This window comes from Falco peregrinus, chromosome 3 (assembly GCF_023634155.1).
Source record: "Falco peregrinus isolate bFalPer1 chromosome 3, bFalPer1.pri, whole genome shotgun sequence".
In the NCBI taxonomy this organism is placed as follows: domain Eukaryota; kingdom Metazoa; phylum Chordata; class Aves; order Falconiformes; family Falconidae; genus Falco; species Falco peregrinus.
This window is the reverse complement of record NC_073723.1, coordinates 52,448,921-52,465,316: the sequence shown is the minus strand read 5'-3', so window position 1 is coordinate 52,465,316 and position 16,396 is coordinate 52,448,921. Positions and strand designations below refer to the sequence as shown.

The 16,396-nt window shown below is 41.0% G+C and overlaps 1 protein-coding gene across 4 annotated transcripts in view; it reads right to left on the bottom strand.

The window, feature by feature from the left end:
• The window catches only part of NOL4 (nucleolar protein 4), a 201,491-nt gene that overhangs the window by 132,423 nt on the left and 52,672 nt on the right, over nucleotides 1-16,396 (bottom strand). For all 4 annotated transcript variants that reach the window (XM_027792460.2, XM_027792462.2, XM_027792461.2 and 1 more), the window contains exon 5: nucleotides 12,943-13,075. In XM_027792460.2, the coding sequence (XP_027648261.1) occupies nucleotides 12,943-13,075 (133 nt within the window). The remainder of the gene's footprint in view (nucleotides 1-12,942; nucleotides 13,076-16,396) is intronic.

The window sequence follows — 16,396 nt, the reverse complement described above, 5'->3', positions numbered from 1 at the left end:
TTGTCAAGCTAGCAAGCTCAATCTCTGCTAGTCCCTAAGTAGCCTTCCTAACCCTCTACTCTCTGGATTATTTCTGTTCACATCTGTGTGTACTGCCAGAGAGAAACAAATAGTAAGGCATCCACCACATACTGACATAAGAAAACAGAATAAGTAAAATTTTCCTGCCTTGAAGGGTGCTGAAGGGGGACAGGTTTCAGTTTGAGCAGGAATAATGGAGGAGTCAGGAGAATGGTTTTCTCCTCAATTTTTCATTCAGGTTCAAAGTGCACCTGATTGCCGTATTCTCAAGAGGTAGTCAGACAGCATGGGAGACTAGATTTCTTCCTGACCCACAAGACAGGAATATCTTTAAAGAAACTCATTATTATTCAGAGAAATTCATTCTGCAAGGCAGGAACAGTTTAAAATCCAAGTAGTTATTTCCATTCTATCTGTATACAAATATAAAAAACCAACAAGATACTGGTACTGCTAACACCTGCTCTCTTCATCATACATGTGTACTTGATGATCAGTTAGGATTCAGGTCTTACTAGCCAGCCTGTTCATCCCCAGGCATCAGCCAGATCACCTGTAACACAAGGCCCTACAACCTATTTCAGCTAAGAAGCAATGAGCTCTTGCTCTATTACAGTATGCTAATATGTGGGCCATATGCCTGATTTGGCATGTCCTCTTCCCTCAAGCCATATTGCAGCATCCTCTTCTACTTACAGGGGCTCGCATCAAGCATCTACAAAAAACAGCAGATGTCCTAGAAGGCGTGAAAACCATCCTAAAAAAAGGCATGGATTAAACAGAACTGCCCCACAGACTACCAACTGGACTATTCAAAACCAGGCAGTACACTGGAAGGGGATCCAAGAAACAGAAAATACTAATAGTCTACCACTACCAACCCAACCCAAGTAATTTACCCATGCAGTAGAAGCTCTTCTGAAAAGAACTTGTTCTGCACGGCATGGTGGTGTCGGAGCTGTCTGTAAAAGACTAGAAGGCTAGGAGTGCGCAGTTTCCTAGGTGGTGAAGAATTATTTCTCAGAAAAATAACAGTTTTACCATGTCCACCCTCTCTTTTGCAAAGCTGCATTTAAGTAAGCTTCTACTGAAATCAACAGTTTACTATGTCAACAGAGAGAATTAAGTTCAAGAATCACCATGGAACCCTGTTTCATAAATTACTGTGGAAAACCTGGCCAGGCTGTCATCTTACTCTTTGAAATCTACCCATGCCCCATGCTTTTTAACGCTGTCACCACCATTTCCACGTCTCCTTGAGCAAGCAACCATTTTAGCCCTTTTTTTTCCAGGGACTGAATGGAAGCACACTGCCAAGTAGCTGATTCAGAGAACAGAAAAATATTTGTCCTTGCTAACAGGCTTTACAGCACCCATGCTTTTAATTAAAATAGGGCATATCTGCAGAAGATATAACAATATGTGCAACTGCAAGTCTGACTACAGACGCACAGGAATAACCATGGATTATAGTCTGCTCGAGGAATCTAAGATTAACAGTTCCTAGAGAGCACACATAACTAGTATAGAATTGCAGAAATATAGCACAAATAATAAAGGAAGATACATAAACACAGATAGGGCTAGCTCACTGACTTAAAGCTTATAATTTCCGCATAAACTGCACTGATGGTTTAACTAAGAACTAGTAGCAATGTCAGCACCCATATTAACTACTTTAGGATCCATTCAACTGCCCAGAGCCTACTATGAAAACATCAAGGATGAATCCTTGTCTCCACTGGAGTTTGCAGAAACTCATCACTGATTTTAGTAAGATTTTAATCATGCTCATATATTTTGGACATGATCATGCTGGATACAATTTCTAAAAAACCAAGTCACTAGAAGTCAAAGTTCTTTCAACTGCATAAAAATGCAGTCCATGGATAGTTCTCAGATATTTTTAAAAAGTCACCTACTGCTTTTAGACAGACAGAAATGCTCAAAGATGTATGCAGACCTGTAAACTATTCAATTATTTATAGATTCTTTATAAACATACAAGGAGTGCTTTTTGGAAGAGATTTGACAGCACTGGTTGCTTCCATTTACTTTCTACCTCTCTAGACCACCTGGCTGCTCTTACCCTTTGTACCACCTCCTTTTGAAGAGGGCCTATTTCTGCTATTGTAGGTAATGCACATTAAGAGTTCCCACATCTTGTAGTTCTGTCTCTTCATCCTCTCTTTGGCTGCAGTATTGGCTCCCTTCAGAATAACCATCCAAAAGACACTTAAACAGTGTGATGTAACAAACTCACTGCATGTCTTTGCCAATTAAGTCATTAAAATTTTAGTACGCTTCATATTTTGGTTCTTCTTAGAACAGTAACTTCATGTAACTGAAATGTCATCTCCAGATTCTGCAGAGAAAAAACCCCCACAACTATTCCCTGCCTGTGTCTCCTAATTTCTTTTCCCCATCAAACCCATAATAGCAATTATCACTCCCAAGAATTTCAACTAGTCTGCTGATATCATGGTTTTACCACAATGTTTCTCAAAGCACAAAATCATATCTTCTAATCAGTTATTGCCCCAAAGTACCTATTACTGCTACCTTGTTTAAAAGCTGCTAGTGAACCACACACTATATTCTGGTTTATGATCACATTTAAACCTCCTTGCCAAAGCCTATGCTTACGTGAAACCCAAGTTCCAGAGTATGAAAAGCTAAACAGAGAGGTTTGAACTCCGCCTTCCAGTCAGAAGTAATTACTCATCTTACACAACTTTAACTGTTTATAGCAGGGATCTGGGATGGTTATTAACAAGGATCACCTCACCTTCTACTTAGGAAGCAACTCTACCCAGTAAAGCGCATGGAACATCATGACTGCTAGGAGTTAAGTAGAAGCAGTCACTAGCTCTCTGAGATACATTAAGCTGACTCCTTGATTCATTTCACAAGAAAGATGGCTTGTAAAAACTCTGAAATTAAACTGAAGCACAGAGAAGGACTTAAGATACAAAGATGCAACTATCCCCATAACCAGGAATTTCTGCAGTAGAGACTGATCTCAGGGCAATATTTCAGCTGGAAAACCACATTGCAGCTGCAAGACTAGTGTACTAATGAGTTGTTATCTGACGGAAATGGAGAAAAGCTCCTTGGAGCTGACCTAAGGCATCAATTTCTCTTCATTTCTGTGCACCTAAGTCTGAAAAATGTGTATTATATAAATTTGGATTCTGTCTCTACGTTAGTTTTAATCTTAATTTATTTTAACGATAATGCCAACTCTTAAAATTGAGGCTCTGGATTGGTTTCTTAGCATTACACACAGTACAGCCCACAAAGGCAACTAAACAGGAGGTGCTCCTTTACATCTTTTTCCAGAGCGGGTTTCAGTAGCTACTAATGTCTGTCTGGAAGGGTGCTCCTTCAGCAACCAGGGCTGGGCAGTGTCCACCTGGCATGCAGCAGTGGAGAGACTGCTTCAGCCTCACACATCTCCAAGCAAGCTGCTAACCAGTCACCAAGCGCTAAATAAGGTGAAAGAGCTGGGCTGTATTTTAATCTGTGTTGATGCTAAATGTCATTGTTCTCGTACCTTTCTGTCTCTGGACAACCTGCAAACCATCACTACTCTCTGTCTCACAATAACCAGACTACGAGCATTCACAAATACTTGGAGGACACTGCTGGAGTTCAGCCTATCCTGAAACTTTCAGAATGATAATATCGTTTCTTCCATCCTGTTATTAAGAATTGACAGCGATAGTGCATCCCTCTGCCTCAGAGTAACAAATACGGTTACTATTTGGTAACATTAAACCAATTATTTGAAAGCACCACTTCACAGACCTCAGGAAAATTTATATAAATACTTTGCATTTGTGTTAAATATTACAGAATTCTATAGTGCTGAAAAAGTATACTCTCTTTTTGTAATCAAAGTATTTGCATTTTGTTAAAAAATGACTACTAATTTTAAACATTCAGCATTACAAATATATTATCAAACAATAAATACTTTAAAGAAATTTCCATTAAAAAATATCTTTCACAAGACAGCCCAATGTCTCCAGGGAATTTCCTGTTCAGAAGAATATAAATTAATAACTTCCTTAATTAAAATATAACACAGTGAAGGATTAATGGCTAAATTTAATTTTCTTTAAAGCCCATTGTTTTACATTCCTTTTACTGGAAAAAAAAATGTTCTATTATATTATTCTATATTAAATGTAGTAGGAAAAAGAGAGTCAATGCCTAACATGCATTTTAACAGTAGTTATGAAAAAAACTCATACTGTAAGGACATAGATCAAATCAAACAATCTGTGCACATAGCCCCTGCTAAAGTCAACTGGTACATATGAAAGGATAAACTGGGTAGTGTCTCTACTGGAAAGCAAAGCTAAATCTCCATACCAGAATGCCCCTGCTTAGTTTAGGTGTTACAGAGAAATGGGAGGGAAGAGCCTGAGAGATGCTAAGATAGAGGAAAAGAACAAAGGAAATCAACCAAAACTCAAGCCAACACTTTCAGAAATCCCGCTAAGATTAGTTACAAGGGCTTGCATACTGAAATTGAAAGCAAACTGGCTCACTTCAGTACCCGCATAAGGAAGAGGGAGCTGGGCTGCTTAGTTTATTGCCAAAGTGAAATATCTATTGATAGAGGACCTGTACAACACCAATGCAACCCGCAGACCTGTTCTGAAGGTGCAAAAGGATACAGGTCTGCAGCTAGCCTTTTACACAGGGGTAGACTTTACTTACCACTAGGTTGCTGATGTCAAGAAGAATGGCTGTGACTAGAGTGAATGGTCTGCAAGCATTTTAGCATTATTTGTGAAAAGATAATTCTGATTTCTCAGCTATTATTGGCTGTAAGTATTCCCTGATGTAATTATGGAGTAATAGCTGAGAACTTGATTGTAACCAACAGTCAGTAGTTTGTCGCTAACAAGGAAAACATGACAAACAATTTTGAGGCAATTATTGTCATTACAAGCCACACTCAATTGTTCCAGACAAGCGTAATATAAAGTGACAGTTGTGCAGCTGGGAGGGTAGCGCAGGAAACAGGATTGTTCTCTGGTTGCAACAGACCAGTGAGGCTCTAGCAGAGAGTCTGCTCAATGCATAATTCATATTTAATAATATTTTAGTCTCTAAAGAAAATTACAGTATAAGATAAAAAACAAGCAAAGACATGTCAAAAAAAAAGAACACAAGTTATTAAGAGATGAGAGAAGACACACGGAAGTAAAATGGAGCAGAGGAGCAGGGGGGAGACATTCAGCACAGCCAACTTGCAAGATGCTTGCAACTAGCAGATGAAAATACAGTAACTCTACATATTAAAAAGAATCAGTTGTAAAAGTAATCCATTTGCTACACTTTAGTGAGAGGGGTGCTCATGCCCAAATCCTGGTTTGAGACTCTTGTCTGCTCAGGCAGGTCCTCTGAGTTAGTGAAGTTCTGGAAGATCCTTCCACTAATCTGGAGGAAGGAAGGAGTGCTCTCCATGGAGAGACACTGATGCTTAATTTTCATCAAATTTGGATTCTATAGAGAGTCAAAGGAAGATTTTCATCTATTGTACAATAGAAATGCCTCATCTATCAGCCCAGTACTCTGATGACAGTGCACATACTAGCTGCCTCGTCAGCAGCCAGTACATTAAAATACTTGATTTGCTGAAAATTCCACCCAGCTCTCCTTAATGATGTTAAGGACTGAAAGTTTTTAACACAGCTGCACTGGCATTGCAAGCTCTTTTCCAGGCTCAGTGCAATGCATTAGCACTGACATTGTAACACTGCCCATATCATTACAATGTCACTCACAGTACCTTTGAATTGATAAAGTATCATCTCTAAAGAAGCCACTAAAACACCACTGAAACTAATTTCTGCAACTCTCTGGCTTTCTGTTCTTGTTTCACCATTTCCTTCCTCTTTCTTAAATGCATTGGTTTATGCAAATAATATTTCATCAAAGCAGACCTGATAGGCCAAATCACCCCAAGTGCAGCCCCATTGACACAAAATAATACTAGCACTATGGTCCACTTTAACTTTGCTTAGATGAAGATGATACTAGTTTTCTCAGATAGAGCAATATACTCTACTGTAACTAAGCTCCTGTCTAAAGAAACCTTTGTGATTTTGACATGTGTAAAATAACACTTCACTGCAGCCCATAGACGTTGAAACATGCATATGTGACTGTGCTGCCTTTTGCTTTATTCAGTAATGAAACTGGTGCTTGCAAAAGGTGGCAGATCGACAGCTGCAGAGACAAGAGACCTTTGCTTATCCTCAGAACAGACTGCCAGGCTGCCGAAGCAGAGACCTTCCTCATTCTCTCTGGCCAGGCGGTCTCAGCCCTCATCTTCGGGATGCAGTTGTTGCCCTCATTCAGCCCCTGCTCTATCTCCCAGAAGAAGGGAAAGATAAAACCTGTTCATACAGGCAGGCTTTCCTCTTCAGGGAAATTAGAGCAAGAACACAAAAGACTATGCAGAAGGTACTGTATTGCTACCATTGCCTGGATGTTACTGTACTCTTCCACTACCATGAGTCAGTCAGGTATCTTAGATTTCTTTCAGAAAACTAGTATTTATTGTTTCACCCTTAGTCATAAGATGTGAGATTATTACCCAAAAAATGTTATAAGCTAATATCATGGTTTAACCCCAGCCAGAAACTAAGTACCATGCAGCTGCTTGCTCAGTCCCTGCCATGCCCCAGAGGAATGGGGAGGAAATCAGAAAGGAATGCAAAACCTGAGGGTTGAGGTAAGAACAACTTCACAATTGAAACAAAATAGGAGGAAAAAAACCCAAAACAATAATAACAATTATAAGGAAAAGGAGGGAGAAGGAAGAGGAATAAAATCCAAAGGGAAGGGAAAACCCCCAAGTGATGCACAACAAGTTGCTCACCACCTGCTGACTGATGCCCAGCCAGTCCCTGAGCAGCGATCACAGGCCCTGGCCAACTCCCCCCAGTTCATATAATCAGCACGACTTCCTACGGTATGGAATATCCCTTTGGCTAGCTGGGGTCAGCTGTCCTGGCTGTGTCGCCTCCCAATTTCTTGTGCACCCCCAGCCCTCTCACTGGCAGGGCCTGACAAACCAAAAAGTCCTTGACTTAGTATAAACATCACCCAGCAACAACAAAAACTATCAGTGTGCTGTTAGCATTGTTCTTACACTAAATCCAAACCACAGCACTGCACCAGCTACTAAGAGGAAAATTAACTCTGTCCCAGCTGAAACCAGGACCGCTAACAGTGCTACCTCCTTCATTCTTTATCAGCCCAAAGCCTCATTATCAAGCAAAAATTACCTTTTGCTTTAGAGTAAAATACTTATTAACTTTGCATGTCCAATTTCTTGTATAATGTATAAGCATAATAAGCAACTTTTATAGCATTACAGCTGTGTTAGTATGGATCTACAAATTGCAAATAAAACCAGTCAAGCCATGGAAAATCCCAAAAAATGAAAAGTCTTTCTAAAAGTATATGAGATTGCATGTAGGAAAACTGGCAGGCTGCTTTTTATTTTATTTTTAATACTGTTATTAAAGCTTTATGTCTTCATGCAGTAATTTCACTCCATCCCATACGCCACAGAAATGTCAGGTGCTTTGTTTTGAAACCTAAAGTCAAGCTTTTAAGTAAAAGACACCCAAACTCTGCAAACATTTCAGCTAATATTTAGTGGGCCTTTGCTGAAGCCAAGTGGACTTAGATCTCCTAAAATCCCAGCATATTTGTAAAACCTTTCGGTGCTTGAACAGAAATTAAAGTCACAATACTCACTAATGTAAATTAATTTTGTAAATTAGTGTAAAATAACATTTCCACTGAAAATTCTTAATTAGCAGCCAAAAGGTTACCATGGGTTCAGTACTGGGAATCATCTGCTCTCGTGTTGGCTTTGTTACCACTCGCTTTACTCAACATCAAAAGCAGGGCCAAAACACAGGCAAAAGCAGAGACAATTTACACCAATATGCTCCTTCACCAATCTCTCTTCATTTTGGCCTGCAGCTGGTGTTCTAACTCGTACATCTCACTTAAATTACTTTGTGGAAAAAGAAAAGTCAAGAGTTTTAAGACAAGAAGTCCAGGTTTTAGTGGAATAAAGACAAAAGCAGAAAGAAGTATGACAGCACAACCAGTTAAGAATGGAAAGATGGATTAAATACTTGGCTTGGAGTCAGTTCAGAGAGAATAATCCAACAGCAAGCATGGGCACAGCAAATTCTACACCCTTGCACAGACACACAGTTTTGACAATTTAATCAGCTAATGTTTCTTGTTTCAGGTGAAGCTATTGAGTAAAGATTATAGCTTTGATGCAGAAAACAGGTATTTGGACGACTGACTCCAATACTTGTATCCACCACAAACATCAAATGAGTGAAGGGAATAGTCAATGTGAATAACCACTTCTACATCTATACTGTGGAAAGCCTGGCAACTTGAACATGCCAGAGAACTGGCATTATCCAAATGACCACAAACTACTTGAAGGCATAATCTCCACTGCATTACAGTACTATTGCTCGATTTTCTATAAGCTGAAAAATAAATACAATCGGGAAAAGCTTATTAGTAACCTCCACATCTAAGATGATATCCCAACCCCTGTCAAAGGTTGAACCGTGACATATTTTGTCATAGCTAGCTGCTATAAGCACAGTCACAAAATACAAGTTTTGTGAGAGGGAGTTCTGTATAAATAGGTATAAACATGTTACTATCATTTTCTAAAAACTAGATTGAAGAAAGCATAGTCGCTCCACAGAAATCCAGACAAAGCATTGATTTGTTTTGGTGTACCTCAGTACAGTGAGAAATACTGAAAATAAATGAATTCTGCATCTTGCACTGAGTTACAGTCAAATAGTCTCATTCCTGATTTTTATTTGATGGCTCACATAGTGAAAACAAAAAAAAAAAAATTCAACATAAAATTTATACCTAACTCTTGTTACTTCTAGAGTTGTGCATGTTCTTAATTTCCTCTAATCAGAGCATCTGTCTCATGTTTTGGTAACTAACGAACCACCACAGTGAGGGAGCAAACACACTCAGCTGTTCTGCACAGGGCTTCAGCTAACAGGCAAGGGCAACAAGAATCCCATTTTCCCTCAGGGTAGTTGCCCTCTGACAGACCTATCTATAGGTTAGTTTTTACTACAAAAATCATTTTTGTACCAGTTGAAGCACTAATTAAAAAGAATACAAGCTCCTTTATTTCCAACTCAGTTTGCAAACCTTGCCTGGTGTCTGAGATAAGGGCAAAAGAGTTTAATCCAGCAGCATCAGAGTCCCCAGAGCATTATTAGGAGAAAGGAGAATTAAAAACAGCTCTCAAGTGGGAGCTTGCCCACAGATGAGTGGCACCCAGGGCTCACTCCAAAGACCTAGCTTAGGACACCGGAGCTTTAGCACGTGTAGGGAAGCAAGAAAACAGGGGCAAGCAAGGGGAAAGGATGCAAAACAGAAAGGAACACACCACAGTTTGCAGGCCTATTATCCAGTTGGCTGTTAGGGAAAGCATCTCTGAGGCACTGGTAAGCAGATAGCCCTACCCCATTCCCAGCTGGGGAATGAACCAATTGCAAATTAAGAGCTACTTTCCTTTTCTGACTCCCCAGGGAAGAGCAGCAGCTCTTTTCCAGCTCCTCCCCCATCGTTGCAGCAGCCTTGCAGGTGCTCAGGATGATATTTTCAGCCCTTCACCAGCAGGTGTGACTCAAGGCCCTGTTATTTAAAAATATTCAAAGGCTAATTTAAAGTGGGAACTGTCCTTCATAGTATAGTGCAAATTTTGGTACTGTGGATACAATTCATCAACTCTCCCCACTTTTCATTTCTTCCTCAGTTCCCTTTCAACCCAATATGCTTTATACAAATCTTTTGAAGCTTCAGTATATTCACAGAGCCCAGGACTTTTGTGCAGTACCAGCACCCATACCCATCTAATGTAAGTAACACACACCTTTCCACCCTGTGCCCTCCTTCTTAGCACTTTCCCTACCTACCATGACATTTCTGGGTGAAGAAGTCTATTGCTTTCAGCTGATACTGTGGATTGCTCTCATATGTGCCTTTGTTCTATTTAGGTTCAAACAACCTAACCATGAGAAACTGAACACAGAGTACTAGACTGGAAGACACTGAGAAACCTCAGGTCAATTTTTTTTAGTATGAGTTCTGCAACAGAGCCCCAAAGCCAAATGCCTATCTAAAAATGATGCAGATGTAACCCCAAGGGAAGAGGGTATGAAAGCATCTTACTCCTTTTACGTGGATAGTGTCAGCATTCCACTATGCTCTGATAAACTGAACTAAGAGGAGCCTCCATCTATCCCTCAGTGTCATGACCCAGCTCACCATTACATTCCTTTAGGGTACAGTTATATCCTAGTACCAAATCAGTTGAAATCCATGGAAAAAAAACAATAGATGTCCCAAAATATTCTCATGCCACCTCACAGGGAAAGCCAGGTAAACAGTGATAGAACACGTTTCCTTTAGGTACCTTGAGCAGTCACTAATCCACCCCAGGCAGCAGTTTTCCTAACAATTCCCATTAGCAAGTCATGCTCCCAAGAAGGGCACGCTTGGGGCAGCAGACAACCTGTGGTGTCCCATGTGACCACGGAAACCATTCCCAACTGTGTGTGCACAGGCAATAACCTTATGCAGCAATAAGTTTTCACCTGCCAGAATGCAGCAAAGACATTTCAGATGAGCCAAATGCCAAGTGTCTTTGTAGACTGAATGTGGTGGCTGACATAAACTCTCATGGGCATATAGAATGTTGGAGGGAAAGGGACAATAATCACTTCAGACACACAGAAATTCATGCTCTGGATGATTTTGGGGTGTGTGCACTATAATTATGAAATTTGTAACATTTTACAGTGAAGGCTGTGACAGCAAAAGGGATTGTACTGCTAAGTTCATTTAAGTTCCCTTTTGCCCTCCCTCCTTTCCGTTCCTGCTTCCATCCCCCTGTCCCTGTGTTGATTATTTTCTTCCAGTCTTCTTTCTTCCTGCCCTCTGCTATCATTCTTCTTTCCCCCACCCTAACAATGTCTTTCAGTTCCTCCTTCAGTCTCTTCTCCCATATCTGAAAAAGCAAGTGTTGCTATAACTAGCCACACTCAGGTTTGCTACCTGACAACAGCTAGCACAAGAAAATCATGAAGCAGGAAGAGGTGCTATTTCTCTACCAGCAGATGCTTTAGCCAGAAGACGCAGCGGAAAACAGGACTACCTTAGGAAGGTGAGCAAGTACCATCTGGGGGGAAACGAAGGAAAGCTGAGAAACTTAAAGCAATTCTGTAAGATCACGCTGCCTGCAGTTCAAAGACCACAGTGCCTTTATTTTCCATACATTTTAAATAGCAAGTGACAGATCTGCAGCATTTTATCATTTGTACTTATGTTCTAATATGATTAGATGTGGCACATGAATCTAGTTGCAGCAGGTATTAAGACATGTATGACCGGCATTTCCTCATAGGTTACCGTACTGAGCTATAATTTTTATTTCAGACATATACATGCTCACAGTTACTATTAAGAAACACTATACATGTAAAGCTGACTGAGTATATAAGTAAACAAAAACCTCTAAAGCACAGTTTTGCACTGAAAGCCAGATACATAAAAATGGCACCTCCCAAAGTATCCCTGAAAACTCTGACTTAGCAGTATTATTGTAATACATTAGCCCTAAAAAGTCAAACTTCATCAGGAAAGTGAACTGGCTTTCGCTACATGTTGTGCAATCAGAACTGCTCCTTTAGTGAACATAGATAGAAATTAAGTCAAAAGTTGCACAATTTTTGTGATAGCTTGAAGACACTCAGACAAAAGGCGTCTGTGGTTAGAATCTGGCCCACCAAATTATCATAGATATCCTCCTCCTTTATTTGTCAGGAGAGCAGCACAGCAGAAGGCCCTACCCGTCACCAGATCCTATCAGCCACTATATTCTCATGTAAATAGCTTACCAGCCAGCAACTGACCAGGATGCATAAAGTGGAAAGTATCCAGCTTAACTGTCAAATCCCACGAATTTATTGTTCAGGAGAAATATAAGAAGCACTTCTGAACTGGCACACACAATCAGGAAATTATGGATTAACAAGTACAGAATACCAATGTGTTGTTTCTAATAGCAATAGAACTGACTTGCACTTTGGGTGTTGCACATTCATGTGCCACTCATGAGCCACTGTCACGGTCTGTAGTGGACAGACTTTTTTCGAGCTCCATAGCCAAGGAGAAAGCTCATTCCAAACCAGGCTCATCTAACTTGTTCTATAACAAGGGATGAAATCAGAGTACACATCTATGCATCTTCTATGCAAAGTAAAACTTTCATCACTTTCACCAACAAATTAGCTTTGCATTGTAACTAACCTAGAAATAATTAATATTCAGATTTACAATTCTGCTCATTCTGTTTTCCTTTCTTTTACCCCTATTTCACTATGGGCTTTACATCCTTATTTCTGAATATCACATCCTAATTCCTAGCTCTCAAATAATCATGCTTCTGTCACACCCCTATCCCTCATTGCAACCAGTAAAAACAACTTTCTCAGCCTTCTGGTTGCCTCAGAAATGTTTGAGTTTCCTTTTATGCCTGTGTACGGTCACACTACATATATAGAAATAGTAAAATAATAATACTTAACATATAGTGGTCTAAGCACTCACCTGTTGCCTAAGCAACAAATAAGTTAACCTCAAAAAAAACCCAACTTCATTCTCTTCATGCTGAGATATAGGGAACATACATTTCAAATTACCTAATGAAACACACTGTCAAGAAGAGGACACAGCAGGTACTAAATGAAGGCATAGAATGGGAAAAAGACAAAGCAATACTGCATTTTCTGTATGAAACAAGAGCCTTACCATCCTGCTGGCCCTGGAGGTTCTGAGGACTTTGCATTCTCTCTTCCAGATTTGAGCTGAGGTCAGAGTTCACAGCTGACATCCTAGTCGAGTCACTCATATCAAACTCATCACTTTCTATAGAACTTTCATCCTGCAAATGGAAAGTTTCAGAGATGCATCAGAAAACTTTCACTGTTACGCTGTTCACATCATACATGCAGTTCACTCGTTCCCGTTTGTTTCACTCACACCTGGCGTGTAGTCATGCTAAATCTTTGTGTATATAAGCAAACATGAGGAGCACATAACCAAAAGCAAGGAAAACACAACATTTATGAGATATGATAATCTGACAAACGCAATTTGTTCAACTATGAGGATACTCCCATCACTGCGCTCTCTGTTTCCACAGTATTTTGCAAAAGAGGGCTAGTAAATAGAGACCCCATACCAAGTCCTTGTTATTCAAATTTGGTTGAGGAGAGGTCTCCACATTCCCTGTCTGAATCCTCTACCTTTCCCTAGCGAGGTCGGTAACACTGTGATGACCACTCAAATGGCAAGCTGACCCAATAAGAATTCATGACCAAATGCCCTTGACATGATGTCACCCTGTTTAATGTGTTTATACCTTGTTTAATGTGTTAATACTGTGTTTAAAGGAGCATCTATGAAAATAATAAAGCTTATAAAAGTTCAAACGACAGTCAATGGCAAACTAAAGAATAGAATCACATGAGAATAGTTTCAAATTTATTCTACCTTCTACATCTTTAATATGATTAAAGATTAGATATCAAGTCTAATTACAGAGAATCTACTAGGGATGATAGCAGAGGGCAAAAATTAAAAGTCCCAATCAAATATTTTGTCCCCATTTATAAAAGCAAAACAGTTTTGGACCTAGTCTGGCAAACTTTCACATACATGTTTAACTTCACTTGTTTCAGTCCCACTGAAGTCTATGTGTACACTCACGGATTAAAAATTAAGCATCTACAAGTCTTGCTCTGTAAACTGCTGAATCAACATAAAAACCTAAGGTGATATATTTTCAGTAACAACTTTTCTGAGATAATTACTCCTGTTATGAAGAAAAGCATTGTAAAAAAAGAGAAAAATATGGCAAACAATTTTGTATCCCTTGCAGATCAGTTTAAAATTATTTTCCTTTTTTATTATTATTATTTAACAAAAACATAACTGACAGGGTTCTGACTATGTTTTTAGGTTGCCCACCAGAACTGACCTAGAAAAATAATAATCTTTACAATATGATTTAACGTGTATTTGTTGTGGACTGGTTTCTACAGATGCTAATATAGCTAATATAGCTTTCTTCCTTCTGAGTGCTTGGCCCTGAAATCAGTTTTTCACTTGAGTCTCAGTGACGTTTCTAGCTGGCGTGGGCATTCCTCTCGTTTCTGGAAGGCAAGTTCCCTGCAGTTACAATTCTTATTAAACTGGGATGAAGTACTGCCAAATACCATTCAGGACTGAGAGTAGGACAACATGCTAGGCGATGCTGTTCTGCACTGTCCACCAGGACAATGACAGATAATGAAACAAACATACCTCATGTGCTGGTTTTGGCTGGGGTAAAGTTAATTTTCTTCATAGGACCTAGTATGGGGCTACATTTTGGATTTGTGCTGGCAACAGTGCTAATAACACAGGGATGCTTTAGTTACTGCTGAGCAGCTGGCACAGCGCCAGGGCCTGTGCTGCCTCTCACCCCACCCCAGCGAGCAGCCAGGGGGGGCACGAGTGGCTGGGAGGGGACACAGCCGGGACAGCTGACCCCAACTGGCCAGAGGGATGTCCCAGACCATATAGTGCCATGCTCAGCATATGAAGCTGGGGGGAAAAGAAGGATGGGGATAGACGTTCGGAATGATTGTGTTAGTCTTCCCAAGCATCCATGACACATGACGGAGCCATTCTTTCCTGGAGTTGGCTGAACACCTGCCTGACAGTGGGAAGTGGCAAATGAATTCATTGCTTTGCTTTGCTTGTGTGTGTGGCTTTTGCTTTACTTATTAAACTGTCTTTATTTCAACCCACGAGTTTTCTCACTGTTATTCTTCTGATTCTCTCCCCCGTTCTGCTGGTGGGGGAGTGAGCGAGCGGCTGTGTGGGGTTTAGTTGCCAGCTGGGGTTAAACCATGACAGTTCTTTTTGGCACCCAACATGGGGCTCAAAGGGTTCAAGATAACAACAGACCTGATTGGAATGTGCTAGATTGAATTCATAACTGTTATTGCTGTTTAGCTATTAATTGGCAGGCTCCTGTGCTTGCCATGGGGCTTGCTTGCCTTACTGTATTTTAGAGTCTAGTGCTCGTTAGTAGCTGCTTTTTGGTTTCACTACTTGCTGTACTGCCATCCTGCTTATCACCTGACTCTGCTGTGCCTGGGAACGCTTTGATAACAGCCGTGGTGATGGGCCTGGGCCGGCAGGTGGCCAGGGCATCGCTGCTGCCACTGTACCGGACAGGCTGGAACGCCGGTGTGAACTCCAGTCAAAGGGACTGTCACCTGCAGATGAGTCTATGTAGGAGCAGGACACCCCAAGGCATCTGTGGCCTTGAATAAGTCCAGGCCAGAGCAGGTACATCTCAAAGCGTCTGTGGCTGTGGTTACGTTTCTGCTCAGCAGGAATGCCTCTGAAAGGACTGTGGCCCAAGGATAAGTCCATGCTGGAGAAAGTACACCCCAGAGCATCTGTGGATAAGTTCACGCTGCAGCAGGTACACCTTGAAGCATCACTGGCTGTGCCTGAGGTCATGCTGGAGCACCTCAAAGCGTGTGGCCATGGATAAGCCCCTGACAGAGCAGGTACAGCCCTGGAGGGACTGCAGCCTTGGGTAAGGCCATGTTGGAGCCAGTTTACTTCTGAAGGGACTGTGGCTGTGGCGAAGGCCACGCTGGAGCAGGTGTACCTCTGAAGGCATTGCGGCCCATGGATAAGGCCACGCTGGAACAGGTGCACCTCAAAGCGACTGTGGCTGCGGATGAGTCTATGCCGCAGCAGGCGCAGCCCTGGAGAGACTGTCGCTCACAGATAAGGCTCCGCTTGGAGCAGATGCATCCCTAAGGGACTGCAGTCTGTGGATAAGTCCAAACTGGATCAGGGGCAAGAGGAGGAGTTCATTGAAATGTTAAACCCTATGGGCTGGTCCAAAGCGACCAGGGCTGAGGATTGTAATGGAAATACCTTTAAATTATTGTAACCCAAGATTTGAGTTGCATGTTACAGAAATAAGTGTAGCAGGAACAACCTGAACCAATGGAGGACAAGCCTTACAAGAAGCAGAGCAAATGCAGCAGTGACATGACCTGAGCTGGCTTTGGTCCCCAGTAACTCCATGCACCACACCACCTTTCCTGTCCTCAGTGACCACCATAACAGATGGAGCCCAAAGTCATGGACTAAATGAACTCAAGAGACATTTTGTGGACATTTGTAGGCA